Source organism: Bufo bufo, chromosome 4 (assembly GCF_905171765.1).
Source record: "Bufo bufo chromosome 4, aBufBuf1.1, whole genome shotgun sequence".
NCBI lineage: Eukaryota > Metazoa > Chordata > Amphibia > Anura > Bufonidae > Bufo > Bufo bufo.
In genome coordinates, this window is record NC_053392.1 from 612,549,831 (window position 1) to 612,568,021 (window position 18,191).

The 18,191-nt window shown below is 44.8% G+C and overlaps 1 protein-coding gene, 1 long non-coding RNA gene and 1 pseudogene across 2 annotated transcripts in view; all 3 read left to right on the forward strand.

Annotated features, from left to right (window-relative positions):
- The window catches only part of LOC120999698 (zinc finger protein OZF-like), a 39,874-nt gene extending 21,953 nt beyond the window's left edge, over positions 1-17,921 (forward strand). The window contains exons 3-5 of the mRNA XM_040430718.1: positions 8,422-8,519; positions 9,573-9,630; positions 16,584-17,921. Of these exons, the coding sequence (XP_040286652.1) occupies positions 8,422-8,519; positions 9,573-9,630; positions 16,584-17,779 (1,352 nt within the window). The 3' untranslated portion in view covers positions 17,780-17,921. The remainder of the gene's footprint in view (positions 1-8,421; positions 8,520-9,572; positions 9,631-16,583) is intronic.
- LOC120999765 lies at positions 2,444-7,985 on the forward strand. Its single transcript, XR_005778628.1, has 3 exons — positions 2,444-2,496; positions 7,702-7,831; positions 7,930-7,985. It is a non-coding gene; the product is annotated as an uncharacterized LOC120999765 (long non-coding RNA).
- LOC121000109 lies at positions 11,120-11,205 on the forward strand (annotated as a pseudogene).
- Positions 17,922-18,191: the final 270 nt, after the last annotated feature.

The following is an 18,191-nucleotide window of genomic DNA, read 5'->3' on the forward strand; positions in this document are numbered from 1 at the left end:
AGTTTGATATGCACATTTTAAAGCTTCAAATCTTCAGCACCACTTTGCCTCACAACATGCTAAAATGGACCACGACCTTCCGACAGGTACCGAACTTCGCAAACACAAGCTAAATGCATTGAAACGCCACTGAGAACAACAGACTCAGTACTTTGCGAAACTTACAAAACATTCAGAAACTGTCACTCTTGCATCCTATCAACTGGCATGGAATATCGCTCACGCCCAAAAAACATACAATGAAGGGGAATTTGTGAAAAGTTGCCTTAGTGACGCTATTGCACTCTTGTCTCCAGAAGATGAACGTTTGAAACGAAAGGTATCAGACCTCCAATTGTCACGACGTCAAGTCGAACACAGAATATCGGACATTAACAGTGCAGTTGAACACACAACTGTACTCTGACCTTGAGAAATGACAGTATTTCAGTATTGCACTGGATGAGTCTACTGATATACAAGACAAGCGTAAGGTTGGCAGTTTTTGTACAGTCTGTATCAGACAACTGTACAATAGTGAATCACTCTTTGCTAGTGTTACACAGGCGCTCTTACACTTTAAAATACTAACGCTGCGGTACTGCAGCGGTATCGCCGCCGCTGCTGTTTCACAAGTGACCAGTATGTTTTATGTTTAAGTAATGCGCAATGACCTCCTATTCCCCTCCTGAATAGTAGGTGCCAGAAGAAGACAACAACAAAGTACACTTTGGCTCTACAAGCTACAGATTGGTATTTACCTTTTCCTGAATTCTTGTCTGTTTGCCTGTGTGTCGATGGTGTCTTCTTTATTTCTGCTCCGGCGTCCAAGGTGAAGGGGATATTGGGAGGCTGGACCCTATTGTGATAGTTTTGTGCTGAGCCTGCCCCAGCCGGCGGCAGTGCTCAGTTTCAAACTCAGCTCGCTCGCGCTCGCACGGAGCGCTCGTGTGACGTCACAGTAAGAGCTATGGATAGCTAGGAGGCCCAAAAAGTGCTCCAACGCGTTTCGAATAAGACGTTATTCTTTGCTCTCATTGCTTTTACTTTTTTTGCTTACACATTTGTTAGTAGGGGCTATTATGCTACCCACATTTCTTGCTTTTCTATATATGAATTTTGGGTTCTTCGGGATGAGATCTCCCAAAATTTTATCTTCTTTCAATGTTTCCCAATGCCTCTTAATGATGTTCCTCAGTATCCCTGTCTGCCCATTGTACTGTGTTATGATTGACGGCATTCCATCCTTTTTTTCCCTGTTTTTTGGACTTTTTATTCATTAGGTCCTGTCTATTTGCCCTCCCTACCCGTTCTTTTTGGTATGTTAATTTTTCTTTATTATAACCTCTCTGTTCAAATTTCTGTTGCAATTTGTCTGCTTCTGCTTGGTAATCATCATTTTTTGTACAATTACGTCTAATCCTCATGAACTGGCTTTTTGGGATGTTTTCTAACCATTGTGGCAGATGACAGCTATCCCATGAAATGAAGCTGTTTGTATCTGTGGGTTTATTATATGTTCTTGTCTGTATTTTTTTTTATCTTCAATATAAATGCTAAGGAGCACTTTTTGGTCCTCCTAGCTATCCATAGCTCTTACTGTGACGTCACACGAGCGCTCCGTGAGTTTGAAACAGCACTGCCGCCGGCCGGGGCAGGCTCAGCATAAAACTATCACAATAGGGTCCAGCCTCCCAATATCCCCTTCACCTTGGACGAAGCAGAACTTCTTAAAAACCTACAAAAGACCTTTGAGGACAGATTCCACCATCTACAACTGAAGAGGTCACAAATTACAGTCCTTGTTAACCTTGTTTTTGCTGCCGATTCAGATTGTTTGAAACCCCACCGCTGGTGACAGATGAAGCAACAACTCAAATTGAGATGATTGAACTTTTGGAAGATGACCGACTCAGGTCAATTCTGAGTGAGGGAACCCTGAAGTTTTGGAAAATCGTGCCTATGGAGAAGTATCCCAATGTAAAACGAGCTGCACTGAAGCTTCTATCAATGTTTGGCTCAAACTATGTTTGTTTTTTCCACCCGGAAACGTGTGAAGTCAAAGCATCGCTCTGTTCTTACTGACAGAATTGCTTTGAGTAGCAACAACTGAATAGAAGCCAGATTTGAAACACATTGTGAAAAACAAGGATTGCCAGAAGTCTCACTAAAGTTGTCTACATTACAGGTAGAAAATGCTTGAAAACTCAATTGCAGTAATACTGTCATGTGCACGCATAAGTTTTTTTTTTACTGGCTCTTTGTGTCTGTAAGGTTGGCCACCCGTGAAATTCACTATAGACTTTACCATGATGTCACAGGAAGGGGCGGGGTCTCCCAGGATACAGTAGATACTAAATTCTAGTAGGCTAAAGGACCTTTGGTGATGTCATGATCATGTGATCAGTCACATGTGTGGGAGGAGTCAGGCGGTGCTGTTGTGAGTATCATTCAGTGCTGTCTGGATTATATGAACACATTCTTATAAACATTAGAGAGACCGATCTGCTCTGCACGGTAACCTTCATATATACCGCGGGGACCATATATATAGAGTAGAAGCTACTGAAGAGTGGAGGGGCGTACTGCTAATACAGCTCTATATAAGGGAAAGAAAATGCAGGAAGATAATACTGCTGTGAACTAACCCTGGTGGAAAGTAATGAGGTGACCGAGAACATGAGGTCTGTGCAAGAGAGGGGGAACCATGGGGAGAGGTGTGTGTGTGAGAGAGGGGGAACCAGGGGAAGGGGTCTGTGTGAGAGAGAGGGGGAACTATGAGGAGCGGTCTGTGTGAGAGAGGGGGAACCATGGGGAGAGGTGTGTGTGTGAGAGAGGGGGAACCAGGGGAAGGGGTCTGTGTGAGAGAGAGGGGGAACTATGAGGAGCGGTCTGTGTGAGAGAGGGGGAACCATGGGGAGCGGTCTGTGTGAGAGAGGGGGAACCATGGGGAGTGGTCTGTGTGAGAGAGGGGGAACCATGGGGAGCGGTCTGTGTGAGAGAGGGGGAACCATGGGGAGCGGTCTGTGTGAGAGAGGGGGAACCATGGGGAGCGGTCTGTGCGAGAGAGGGGGAACCATGGGGAGTGGTCTGTGTGAGAGAGGGGGAACCAGGGGGAGCGGGCTGTGTGAGAGAGGGGGGACCATGGGGAGCAATCTGTGTGAGAGAGGGGGAACCATGGGGAGCGGTGTGTGTGAGAGGGGGAACCATGGTGAGAGGTCTGTGTGAGAGAGGGGGAACCATGGGCAGAGGTCTGTGTGAGAGAGGGGAACCATGGGGAGCGGTCTGTGTGAGAGAGGGGGAACCATGGGGAGAGGTCTGTGTGAGAGAGGGGGAACCATGGGGAGCGGTCTGTGTGAGAGAGGGGGAACCATGGGGAGGGGTCTGTGTGAGAGGGGGGACCATGGAGAGTGGTCTGTGTGAGAGAGGGGGAAAATCATGGGGAGCGGTCTGTTTGAGAAAGGGGGGACCATGGGGAGCAGTCTGTGTGAGAGGATGGGGAACATAGGGAGAGGTCTGTGTGAGAGAGGGGAAATCATGGGGAGCGGTCTGTGTGAGAGAGAGGGGAAATCATGGGGAGCGGTCTGTGTGAGAGGGGGGGAACCATGGGGAGCGGTCTGTGTGAGAGAGAGGGGAAATCATGGGGAGCGGTCTGTGTGAGACAGGGGGAACCATGGGGAGCGGTCTGTGTGAGAGGGGGAACCATGGGGAGCGGTCTGTGTGAGAGGGGGAACCATGGGGAGAGGTCTGTGTGAGAGAGGGGGAACCATGGGGAGCGGTCTGTGTGAGAGAGGGGGAACCATGGGGAGTGGTCTGTGTGAGAGAGGGGGAACCATGGGGAACGGTCTGTGTGAGAGAGGGGGAACCATGGGGAGCGGTCTGTGTGAGAGAGGGGGAACCATGGGGAGTGGTCTGTGTGAGAGAGGGGGAACCATGGGGAGCGTTCTGTGTGAGAGAGGGGGAACCATGGGGAGCGGTCTGTGTGAGAGAGGGGGAACCATGGGGAGCGGTCTGTGCGAGAGAGGGGGAACCATTGGGAGTGCTCTGCGTGAGAGAGGGGGACTTTAGGACCTTTGAAGATGTCATGGTCATGTGATCATTCAAATGAGGGGAGGAGTACAGCAGTGGAGGGTTGTCCCTGTTTAGCACTTCCTGACATGTGACCAGTGTGACGTCATCACAGGTCCTGCAGCCCCAGGAGGTGAGATCTGCAGGTCAGTTATTGGTCGGGGGATGTGTGACTTGGTTCTGGGTTTATTAGAATGGAGCGGTTCTATAGGTGACATATAGCAGGTCCAGCCAGCAGGGGGCAGCACCGGTCATAGAGCATGTCTGTTAGTAGGGTTGCCACCCCTCCCAACAAAGAAATACCAGCCAAGTTTACATAGGTAAAAAGGGGCATGGATTTGGGGGCATGCCTTAACATGGCGTGTTATTTGACACCAATGGTTTCATCATAGTTTGAGTTTAGTGCTTTTTTTTTTTTTTACATAGAAGAAGTAATTTTTTAATATAGATTTTTAATATAAAATGTTGCCCCGGCCTCATGTGCACAGTGTAATGAATGAGCTCTTATGAAGATGCAAATAACCACAAAGCCAGAAAAAAATCCATCTCCTCCACCAATTCTCATACTGCCCCTGAACCGTGGAGCCCAGTTTGCTCTGGTTTGTCATACTGGTTTGTCTTACTGGTTTGTCCTGTAAAACTAATATAAGACAATTGTTTTCTGTGTCAGACATGTATAAGATCTTCCTCTCTAGGGATAGTCGCTATTACTGCAGTGTGTAATGGGTAATGGTCACTAGAGAAGCAGACCAAATGTTTACGCTAAATATCCAGAAGGACAGTGTAACATGGAGACTATACTGGTTTCTGTGCATTTGGTGCAACTTTTCTGACGCTGTGATCCGGACATCGGTGAACGTCTGAGTCGTGGCGTCAATAAAATGGACTAACGAGGCACAGAGGGGGGACTAGATGGGAAAACGCTCATCTTCTCAATCCTTCAGAGAATGAGAGGAGAACAAGTAATCTGACTGAAGGGGGGATGATTACATGCACATAAGTCCATGTTAGGTTTCACGCACATCTGTATTGGAGGATCCATCAGAAGGTTCCGTATAAAATACAGAATGGAGCAGAATGCTGCGTCTTCTTGTCTGGTAAAATGCCGGGTTTTCTAATGGAAATCATATCCTACTACAGTTAATACGATCTGTCAGGTGGCGTCCATTTCCGTCATTTGGTGGTGACAGAACTTCCATTATTATAATTGTTCTCTTTCTATAATGGATGGTTTGTGATTATTGTCATTTATTTCGTGCCATAATTTTTTTTACAGCTACCAAAAAAAAAAAGAAATACTTCTCTTTTTATCCTCTTAAAAAAGCAACCACCATATAATGACTTCTCCACAGAGAGCGCAGTCACATGACCACTCTCCCGGTCTCCGGAGTGAGACCGAAAAAATTGTGCAACCACATTAGTAAGTTGCAGGGCCTGGCAGGAGAAGCAAAGGGAAAAAGAAAAATTTGGACCCAGATAATCTCTCTTTAAATATACAGGGGTATCCCCAAACTGCCAATATTTTGGGAAAACCCTCCATTTATCATCATAGCCAGTGTGAATGCACCCCCAGAAACCTCGGTCTTCTAAGCATCACTTCAGTGGGCCAGAAGAAAAATAAAATGACACAATCGAGGCCAAAAATAACGGCTAGGCCAGTGGTTTTAGGTGGCAACACTATCTGCTAGGGATGTCCCTTCTGCTCACACAGTCTGGAGGTCAGGAGGGGACATGTCTGCTCTCCCCCTGAAATATTTGGAGACCCCCCAGACCCCTGTAAGAGTGGCTGTTCTCCTGGATTAGAGGGGTCTTCCATCACACAATGTTAGCTCTCTCTTTTGCTACCCCTTGTAAGGTAGTTTTCTGATAAGTCAATGGTCAACCTTTTAAACAGGCCTTCAAGCATCTCTCTGCTCTGCTCTAATGAGGGGAAATCGCTCAGAAACGCCTGTCTGCAGATGGAGCACTGGCTTAGAGGGGCAATCGCTAAATTTTTTTGGGAAGAATTATTGGATTACTTTAGGAGTATAAAATGTATGAGATTCGGCTGTTAAATAACATGTCTGTCCATCTGGAAAAAAGAGAAAGCAGCTGGGGTTAAAATATGACTTAACTGTGACCCTCCCAAACCATGACCACCATTTGCACTCATCTCTCACTGTCGGTTTAGTGCTACACATCAATGGAAGCAAAGTCGTGTTTAGCAGGCTGAGTGAGGCCTTTCAGATGCTAGTTGAGTCTTACAGGGATAATCGCAGGTCACATGTGCCTTTGATTGAACAAAGGGTTTCAGGTCAAGAGAATGAAGAACATGATGACCCACCGGGATTCTCGCCCCCACATCAATATCAAAAACTGAAGAAAATGTTTAGAAAAAATGTATGTAAACGGCCATGATGATTTCTTTCCACCATGTCTCATCTATGCAAAGTTTGCCACACAGACATCTTAAAGATTTCTCACTTATCAACCCCCCATTTCCTACCCTCCCCCCGGTTACCCAACAGTGTTCCACAATGTCCGCAAATACTATACTACAAAAATAATAATTCATGAAGATATTTCCCAAAAGTCCCACCAATAGTAATTCTCTCCCAGAGTGCCCTCATTAATAATAGTGCCCCCACAGTGATAATGCTTGAGAGGGGCCCTGTTAGTAGTAGTAGTCCCTCCTCCGTATTGGGCCTAATAATGTTCCATTGTGCCCCTCAGTAGTGATAAAGCTCCCCAAAATGCACTTAGTAGTAATAAGGCCCCCCCGTAGAGCTCCCACTACTTATACCCCCTTGTAGCTCCCTCTGTAAGTATATTGCCCCACTGTAGTGCCTCCAGTAGGTTCAATGTTCCCTGTAGTGCCTCTAGTAGGTTTAATGTCCCCCTGTAGTGCCACCAGTATTATAATGCACCCCTGTAGTGCTACTAGCATTATAATGCACCCCTGTAGTGCCTCCAGTAGGTTCAATGTCCCCTGTAGTGCAACCAGTATTATAATGCACCCCTGTAGTGCTACTAGCATTATAATGCACCCCTGTAGTGCCTCCAGTAGGTTCAATGTCCCCTGTAGTGCCACCAGTATTATAATGCACCCCTGTAGTGCTCCTAGCATTATAATGCACCCCTGTAGTGCCTCCAGTAGGTTCAATGTCCCCTGTAGTGCCACCAGTATTATAATGCACCCCTGTAGTGCTCCTAGCATTATACTGCACCACTGTAAACTTAGATCTTTCTGCACAATCCTTAGACCAAACGTCAGTCAATGCCCTGGAAAACTCAGAATTCTCCAAGACTAAAGCATATCAAAGCAAGTCAGAATAAAATGAGCCCAGGGTTTGACACCACTGGAATCATCCTGTCTCAGGACAATGCTCCGGCTCATTAGCATTGTATGTGAGCCATTTTTTGGCCCTAAAAGAGATTGTATAGTTATAACATCAGTCTTGTTGTAATAACCAATCCTCCTATTGGGGCCTCGAAAGATGAGATCTGGCTGCTGTATGTGGTGCACTGCAATGTGTACCCTCTGTAACACTGTATTTACTATAGAGCAGGGGCGGCCTGCTCTGGTAGTCCTTTATCATTTTCAATTATTGAGACACTTCCAAATTTGATTTTTCTCTCGACCATTCTTGTTTCCCTCACGTTCCTTAGGTACAGGACTCTCTTCTTTTGAAAGATGATGGACCTTTCCATCAATGACCCACCAAGAATGGAGAAGGACAGAGACCACTTGGCTGCAAGGATATTAGACCTCACCCTGGAGATCATCTCCTTGATAACTGGAGAGGTGAGAGTCTCGCATGACACCACTCTTATCTCTAGTAATAAAACTAGAGATGAGGATTCTTAGAATCTCTGTAGTGATCGGCGTCTCCCCATACACAGGATTACACAGTAGAGAAGAAGTCGTCTGGTGAGTGTGTGACACCCCGTGTGTCAGGAGGACGGAGCAGGACCCAGAGCCCCATCACCGAGCCTCCACCTCATTCCCTGATACATGAGCAGAAGATCCTAGAACTTACCACCAGGATCACTGAGCTGCTGAGCGGAGAGGTGAGCGCTGCTGGGAATGCTGGGACATTATACAATAACGCCAAGGGAGGGGTCTGGTAATGACTGTGTCCTTGTGTTGTCAGGTTCCTATAAGGTGTCAGGATGTCGCTGTCTATTTCTCCATGGAGGAGTGGGAGTATTTAGAAGAACACAAAGATCTGTACAAGGACGTCATGATGGAGAATCACCAGTCCCTCACATCACCGGGTAAGAGGAGACCTTCCATGACTGTAGAGGAGAGAACAGTTTTGAGAGTCAGACTCCCCCATTATCTGATCATCACATATAGACAATGTATTCAGTCACTGTGTGTATTTCCTATAGATGCATCCAGTCAGAACAATCCACCAGAGAGATGTCCCAGTCCTCAGTATTCCCAGGACTGTCCAGAGGAGAAACCGAATATCCCACTGGATCATCAGGTAGATGAAGCTGAGGTTTGTACAAATCCTCTATAGACTGATGTAATTAAGCTTTCTACTGACCTCCCCCAGCAGCAGTGGAGTATACTGTAGGCTCCATTGCATCTTGTTGTTGGCTACAAATGGTTTCTGGTGTTATGAAAGATTGTAGTAAATGTTCTCCTGTTTTGACATCCACTTGGTAACTTAGATTTTATGTGGGTAAATGTAAAGTTCTGTAGTGTGGATGTTAGGCTACTTTCACACTTGCGGTAGCCTTTTCCTTGCTACCGCAAGTCCGCCGTGCCGCTGAAAGTCGGCTCCGGCCCCATTCACTATAATGGGAGCGGGCCGGATGTCCGTCCGCAGCACAGCAAACGTGCCAAGAGGTGTCTGGACAAAAACCGCAGCGTGCTGTAGTTTGATTCCGCCCGCCTCTCGGCACGTTTGCCGTGCTGCGGCCGGACCTCCAGCCCACCCCATTATAGTGAATGGGACCGGAGCAGACTTCTGCCGGCACGGTGAACTTGTGGTAGCACAGATCCGGCAGGCTGTTCCGCTGCCGGAACAGGCTACCTCATATGTGAAAGTAGCCTAAGTCATAGACTAAATAATAGCACAATGCCAGGCAGCTGTGTGTACGGCAGATATTGTCATGCATTAAATCAGTGACTCGCTTCTCAGGTACAGAATCTTCCTGCTTTTGCAAAACATTATTACCTTCTCATCTAGAATCAGGTCACCACAAAGGACAAGAGCAAGTGGCTATAAGGTTCAGTTTCCAGCAGCAATGACAGGCTCCTTACTAATTATAATAAATGTACCTATGTAAGAACTGGAGGTGATGAGCACAGCGTCTTCTCCAGGATAGGATCAGGTCATTTCATGCAGAAACCTTTCTGTTGATGTGTAAAATACTTGTCTGAATGTTGATCCTGTCTGATCATCACGTGAGGAGATCCTTCTCCTTTAGAGCAGAAAGGTTTATGTCTTCTAAGGTGGTTTTGACCTTCACCTGAATATAAGATAAACCATAAGTGGAGTATAGTTTTTCTTTTTTCTTTACTCTTATAGGAAATTTCTGTTGAAATGACGAGTGAACTGGGGGAACCCATTATAGTGTCCGTGATTGGTAAGAGCCTTTCATGAATCTTGTTTTATCGTAAATGTCTTTATTAATCTTCCTCGTCATTATTATTGTTCTCTTTACTATTATTGTGAATACTTCATGTAGTGAAATAATTTTCCTTCATCTTCATTGGCACCGGTACAATGAGACACAATATGGACAGATACAAACACAAAAAGACTGGAGGGTACCGTATTTTTCGCCCTATAAGACGCACCGGCCCATAAGACACACCTAGGTTTTCGAGAAGGACAATAAGACTTTTTTTTATTTTTTATTAGACCTCAGGTCAGACCACCAATCAGACCCCCAATGTTAATAAGACCCCAGTAGGACCTCAGCTCAGACCCCAATGTGAATGACCCCAAACAGACCTCAGATAAGAGCCCTGTGCCTCTAATCAGCCCAACATGACTCTCATCAGCCTCCATTGCCTCTCATCAGCCTCCATTGCCTATCATATCAGCCCCCAGCCACAGAGCATATAAAATAAAATAAAAACTTACCTTTCCTGCTCCGGACGTTGCTTCTCTCCTCCAGCGCAATCCTCTTCATCCTGCCGCTGCCGAGGACCAGGAAGCGGTGGGTACAGAGACTTCACCGCTTCCCAGTCTTCTGGTACTAATGAGCGCTTCCATAATGGAAGCTGTCAGGAATAAGGACCGCCTTATTCCTAGTTATTATAATGTTTGCTGTGATAATATATGTTTTATGGTTATGTGTTGTGGTGTAACATGTTCTGGTGTGATTCATATATATATATATATATATATATATATACAGTGTATTTATGTATTTGTGTTGCCAGGCCAGCAGCCATTTATGAATTAGTTAAAGGCTGCATAGAGAGCCGAGATGTCTGCCTCGGACCTGGGAAACTGCAAACTGCCCCCCCTCCCCCCCAGTGATAGTTAGCACAGGGATGCTAACGAGGATGGGCCGTTTGCTGGTCACACCTCAGGACAGGGGGCTGAAGACTCTCCGGCTCCTTGTGTCAGCAGGGGGCTTCCTAACCAGACAATGAACAATAATTTGTAATACTTCATAACTTGTTCAGGAGGGATCGGATGTCCCCAAAATCTAGCTTATCATCTCTGGTATGACGGGTGCATCGCATGGACACCAGACATGGCATATCAACTCGCCTTCATCTTCTTAAAATAAGGATCTCATCTTCGAGCGTCCTGGACGTGTAGCGTTTGATATGCTAGGACTCTGAATGATGAGATATGAATTATGAAGAAGGGCTGGGGTCTGTATCTTCACCAAGGCAACTGGTAAACTATCTTTTTGATATTTACATACCTGTTCCCTAGTTGGCCAGGGGGCCGGCTGCATGGGTAATGTAGCTTGGCCCAGAGGGGCTGAGCCAGAGGTGGGAGTGAAAATCCCCCTCATGCCTGCCCCTGGAGGAAAGGCATAAAAATGCAATCCCTGGATATTTGGGTGTCACAAAGTGGGAGATCCAATCGAATTGGTTTGTGCACCATTACTCGTTTCTCGGCCTTTATGGCTAAGATCATGTGTAGTATCTGTTCTTATCAGTCCGGCGAGCTCGCTCCCGGGCTCTAAACTCCTGTCCATACAGGGCATACCCGAGGGTTGCAGTGTGGCATGGAGGAGAGCAGTGAACCACACAGCATCCTTAGCGTGTACGGCTTGGGTTTAAACTAAGGTACCCTTGCTAGGTGACGAAGGGCTCTCCTGGATCGAAGCCAGGGGCTAAGTTGTTTGGAAGCCCAAGGTGCAGAAGTGCCCCAGGAGCGGTGACTCTGAGGTGCCTTAACTCACTGGGGGTGGGATCCCACTGAGTGACGGCACATTTGCACGCACTTCACGTTCACACAATTTGAGCACACTCACCTCTCTTTGCTCGGCTTCAGCCTTGAAAAGAGGAGATATTTTTATAATTCCGGCCGAATGTCCGGGCCGTAATGGCGCATATTCACTTTATTAAATTTTTTATGTTCACTGTGTGTTCACTTTCCACGTTTGTGTGTACACTTTCTTGGGTTACGGCGCCATTATGGGCACCCCACTAGAGGTCTAGGGGGGGGGTGTGTGGCCATCCCGGTTCCGCACCCCCCCTGCAAAACTTCTTGGGCTCTCCCTTCGGGGACAGCCCAGCCTTGTTGTTGGAACTCTGTGCCGACACCTTGGGTGGCAGCCTAGGTGGAAGCCGGAGCACAGACTTGGTGTACCCTCGGCTTCGGGTTGCCTGGGCGAACCCGGCTTTGGCTGGAAGTAGCCTGTTTGTCTCGGTCCCTTGCAGGAGCCATAGGCCTGGAGAGACTGGGATAGGTTTATGGGGGGCCCATCTCTTATGGAGAGGGCCTGCGATAGACCGTAGCCTAGTGCAAGTTTTTGGTGTGGGGCGCTGCACAATTTTGTTGCACAGGTGTAGAAAGCACGCTCCTCTGGCTTTATAAAAATAAAAAATAAAAATAAAATTACTCTGCCCAAATCTCCTGGGAGGAAAGGACTTAGAACTTTCTTTGTTTTCTCCTTTTTATTTTACAATTGTTTGCTATTTCTGTATGTCTCTTGGTAATCATTTTTTGTAACTAAGTACTGTCTATTTTTTATACATTAAACCTAAAAGTTTGATGGTTTGTCTTGTAACCTTAAGAACCTGTTAGCTCCATGAAGATTCTGTGTGCAGTCTGAGGCTGTATGATTTTCCGTGAAGCTTACTACCGTGTGTGTGTGTGTGTCTGCTTGCGAGTGGAACACTGAGGGGTGTCCTGTCGACCTTATAACGGGCAGGTGGTGGCGGCAAAAGTTTTGTGTTATTGCGTGGGTGTGCTTGCAAGCTTCAGGTGGCGATTTATGCTCGAGTTACGGCATGGTGCAGGGACGTAACAGCGTGTGAGGGCGTGAGCTGAATCGGCCTGAAGGGCTTGGGCAACCCTTGTCTGGTCTGGTCCCCGGTACGTGACAGAAGCACTCATTAGTATTTCCCCTATAAGATGCTGGGAAAAAATGCGTCTTATAGGGCGAAAAATACAGTAAATGCCGATTCTGAGTAAAGGTCAAATGATACGATTGGCCTCAGTTATGAACCTGCGGTATGTGGACCCATGGGGAACATGTTGTGTCTTTGGGTATTTGCACCAGTGGGAACCAGATTTAGTGGAAGAAGAGAAATGGCTAATGAGTGGAGTGTGATTGTGGTGTTCATGATGTTTAGGAGAAATGAATTCAAGGGCACTTTGCACATGACATACTTCCTGAGTATCCTCATAAGTAGCGTATGTTATATGTACTTTATAGATATTGTTTACTGAAACATGAAATATTTCTCATCATATGTCTGTTTCTGGGTATTGACCTTTGGGGTTGGGGCTGAAGTTATTTAGGCTATGTAGTCTGGAGTCTGAATAATGTACCAGTGTTATGAGGGGACACGTCATAGGGAGCATTATGCGCCTTTGTGCAGTAAAACCAACCCGTGCCCTTCATTCTCCAGGTCATTAGAATTGTGGCGATACCCATTATGCGGTGTGTATGACTTTTTAAGCAACCCAAAAACAGTGAATTGACTATTTTGATAATTATTTTTCCAGTACACAATTTGCCGTATGGGATAAATATTTTTACATTTTAATAGTTGGGGCATTTTTGAATGTGGCGATGCCTATATTTTAGAGATGAGCGAATTGTTTATATTTTGAAATTCGTTCATGCTTTGTTTACTGGTAAAAGGTGAATTGCGTTATGGATTCCGTTACCATGGACTATAACGCAATTCTATGACAGAATGCATAATGTAATGCCATAATAGAAGTCTATGGGCTACAAAACGGATCCGTCCCGTTTTGTTAGCAGGGGAGTCCTCTCCTGATCCTGAGTCCTCTCCTGCATAACAGAAACGGGACGGATTCGTTTTGCAGCCCATAGATTTCTATTATGGCATTCCGTCATAGAATTGCGTTATGGTCCGTGGTAACGGAATCCATAACGCAATTCACCTTTTACTAGTAAACGAAGCGTGAACGAATTTCATAACCTGAAATTCGCTTATCTCTACCTATAATGTTTATTTTTTATTTAAAATTTGGGGGAAAAGGGGATGATTAGAATTTCTGTTTTCTATATATATTTTTAACAACTTTTTTTTTTAACGCTTTTTAAAAGTTCCCCTAGGGAACTTGAACCCGCGGTAATCAGATTGTTTCGGTCATAGACTCCAATGCTTTTCCTTTTGAAGTCTATGAGAATTTTGCTATGTCTGTATGGAGCCTTGCCATAGGCAGGGTCTCCATAGGAACAGAGCTGCGGCAGCCTCGGATCATTCAGGAGGTCCGGGGTTGCCACAGGTTATGAACGGCCCCCGATCACCGCTAGAGGAAGCAGTTAGTCCTGGGAGCGTGCCCCATTGTTTCCCATATTAACCAGAGTTTAGCTGTCATTTCCTCTGCAGTGCAGATTATAAAATAAAAAGCTGTAAGCAACAAGACACTTTTTTGGGGAGTTTTCCCACTACGGATGATTTCTTCCCTACAACGACTAGTAAATTGGCACAGATAGTGGCCGTGGTTGGACAATGTGCCTCTATGCTGCAGCCAGCAACTACTACAACGTGCAGCTTTACCACAACCCAGTGCAGTTTTGCAGGTGCTACATGTGGCTTTAGACCACCCCATCCAACACAGCAGAACAAATCTACAGGCAAATCGGAGCATGTTGCATTTTTACATCCACGACATGTTCATTAATGTGCAAAATTGTGCACTACGGTACTGTCAGCAATAGACAGAGAGGTTTTGTAGGTTTATATGCAAAATTGTGGCAGATTTTCCCTGCGGATTTCACCGTTTGCAATGCATGGGGTGAAATTTGCGGAATAGTCTGCAACACAATCTGCATTTAAAGAGGACACATCACCTGTCCTGACATGTCTTAGTAATGATTTCCTTTACCCATGTAATAACACTTCAGCTTTACTGATGACTCTGTGTTGCACCATTCCACTATTATTCCTACTGGGTGTTACCAGTTAGGGCTGTGTCCCTGCACAGTCTGCTACTGTCAGCAGTGATAGGATAGTGTCAGACTGTGCAGGGATACACCTCGAACAGGCAACACCCAGCTGTCACTTTATCGTAGACTGCTGGCAATTTGTTCATAAACCTCTAGTGGAAATAGTAGAGGAATGGCACAACATAGTCATAAGAATGGATGCTTCAGAGTTGTTGTTACATGGGGCATACAAGTAGTTATTAAAACAGACATGTCAGGAGAGATGACAAGTCCTCTTTAACACTTAGATAACCCACCTTCAAAAGTATACATCAGTTTCCATAGAATATGCTACAAATGTCTGATCAGTAGGATACTTCCACTGTCCCAGGAGCCTGGGCTTCCCTTGTAACCCCCCAGTGCCTCTGTGCAGACAAAACAGAACATGTAAGGCTTCATGTTGTTCAGTCTCCATAGATATCTAGGTATAGTGATGAAATTCACAGATACGCATTAACCTCTTTCCATGAAACAATGTTGCTACGGATCTCGTGGAACCACTGTGCCTAAAACTGGAAAACACTACAAGAGTGGAATCCAGACAGAAGGCAGTCGACCTAGAGGACAGGGCAAACAGAGAAACAAACTTAGAACTTGTTCAGATCTCTGATCAAGACTTCTGGAACCCGGACATACAAAGACATCGACTAGAAACTTGTTCAGACCTGGATCCCAGACATACGGGGACCTGTCCAACCAGTAACAAATGGGAGGACCACTGCAGACATGAAAGCAACGTCTGGAACCCCAATATACCAGAATAGCAAGCAGGCATGGAATTGATTTCTGGAACCCAGGCACACTAGGCAGGAAAAGGCAGACGCAAATACTGTTACACATCCGGAGTCTGGCCACACAACAGACAGAATTCACAAAAAGACAGAACTTTGGAACTAAATAGCAGAACTAATGAGCACGTGGACAACAGGTGCAGATTCCGACAGACTGGGGAATTAACCCCTTCAGAACCAGATGGAGAGACACATCACGATAGAGCTATTCACACCCACAACTAAACCGCGACAGTACACAAAACAGAAGCAGCAGTGCACTACCACACCAACACATGGCCCTAGTTACACAACCATGATATCCAACAACCAGCCCACACAGTATACAATGGCAAATAATGAACAGACATATAACAAATGTAACTGTATTTCCATGCATTAACTGAATACAAAGTGGCATGCAGTTATGTAAGTGGGCACACCAGTGGGAGCTGTCTGTAACATACAGCTGGGTTCCCCTTGCAACTGCCAAGATCAGATCTACCAACCCCTTCCCAATCACACTTATGGCACGTTGATTGGTTGGTATGGCAGCTGGAGGCCTAACAATGGCCTCCAGGCCTTCCATGTACCGAAGCATATTAGGTCTTGCCAGAGGCAGGGTCTAATAGGCTGTCAGTGTGAAACTAACAGGTATAATTCACAGAAATACAGAAGTATTGCAGTGTATTTTACCAGAGTTCAGTCTATTAAAAGTTCAAGTGCCTTGTGGGACTAAATAAAATTATATAAAAAATAAAATGTTTAAAAATATTTGCAAAAGTAAAAATAAAAAAACAAAAACCCATTTTGCCCTTTAAAAATTATTTATGTCAAAAAGTAGAAATAAAAAAGTACACATAATTGGTTGTGTCTCATCTGTAAGAACTTGAACTATTAAATTATGACATTATTTGCTCACACAGTGAACACCATAAAATATATGTTTTTGTTCATCCCAACGGATTAAAAAGTGATTAAAAAGAATGTTGTACCTCAACATGGTACCAAAGAAGCGGTAAAGTCATCCTGCAAAAATGTTTTCTGCAAATGTCCTACAGTATTTACTTTGTTTCCTGGGTTGTTATTGTCTCAATAAAGCTTGATTGGTTAATAAAAAAATATCTGCTTTGGGAAATATGAAAATTTTGTTTCAACTTCCAGGTGAAGACTGGATGACTGACTCCCATGAACATCTCCATTTATCTTCCTATCATGAAGCAGAATATAACAATACCACACAAGATAATTCAATAACTCTTAATGTACCCTCAGTCCTTTACAGCGGAGATGTATACACTAATCCCACTGGTCACAAGAAACCTTCAACTAATCAATCTCTGTTTGGTAAAACAAGAACAAAACAGAAACGTGGGAAAACATTTTTACGTGAGAAACAGCTAAAAAAGGAATCCAGTTCTTTTTCATGCTCAGAATGTGGAAAATCTTTTTCCAGCAAATTAATCCTAGTTGGACATCAGAGAAGTCACACAGGAGAGAAGCCATATTCATGTTCAGACTGTGGGAAATGCTTTATGTGGAAAGGTTCTCTCGAGAGGCATCAGAGAAATCACACAGAGGATAAGCCATTTTCATGTCCAGAATGTGGGAAATGTTTTAGCCAAAAATCTAGTCTTCTTAGACATCAGAAAGCTCACACAGGAGAGAAACCATTTTCATGTTCAGAATGTGGGAAATGTTTTAGCCAAAAATCTGGTCTTTATAGACATCAGAAAAGTCACACAGGCGAGAAGCCGTTTTCATGTCCAGAATGTGGGAAGTGTTTTAGTCAAAAATCAGATCTTCATAGACATCAGAAAGCTCACACAGGAGAGAAACCATTTTCATGTTCAGAATGTGGGAAATGTTTTACACGTCAGTCAGGTTTTATCCAACATCAGCGAACTCACACAGGGGAGAAGCCATATTCATGTCTAGAATGTGGCAAGTGTTTTAGTCAGAGGTCGCATCTTGGTATACATCTGAGAACTCACACAGGGGAAAAGTCATTTATGTGTCCTGAATGTGGGAAGAATTTTGGTGTGAAATCATTGCTTATAGATCATCTAAGAATTCACACAGGAGAGATGCCATTTTCATGTTCAGAATGTGGGAAATGTTTTAGTCTTAAGTCAAATCTTGCGAGCCATATGAGAAGCCACTTAGGGGAGAAGCCATATTTATGTTTAGAATGTGGGAAATGTTTTACCACAAAATTCTTTCTAGTTGTACATCAGAGAATTCACACAGGAGAAAAGCCATTTTCATGTGCAGAATGTGGGAAATCTTTTAACCGGAAATCATCTCTCCTTTATCATCAGAGAAGTCACGAAGAAGAGAAGCTATTTCCATGTTCTTAATGTGAGAAATGTTTTAGTCATAAATCGGATCTTCATAGACATCAGAAAGCTCACACTGGGGAGAAGCCATTTCCATGTCCTGAATGTGGGAAATGTTTTAGTCAGAAATCGCATCTTTTGAGCCATCTAAAATCCGAATTAGGGGAGTAACCATTTTCATGTTCAGAAAGTGGGGGGAAAGGGGGTTTACCCAGCAATACGGTTTTTTTTCAGCATCCAAGAGCACGTCTTGTAGGAGGTACTTTAGTCTGAAATCTTGTCTTGTTAGACATCAGAGAACTCACATTGGGGAGAAGCCACTTATATGTTTTGCATATGGGAAGTGTTTTATTCTGAAATCAGTTCTTATAGAACATCTGAGAATTCACACAGGGGAGGAACTATTTTCTTGTTAAGAATGTGGGAAAACGTT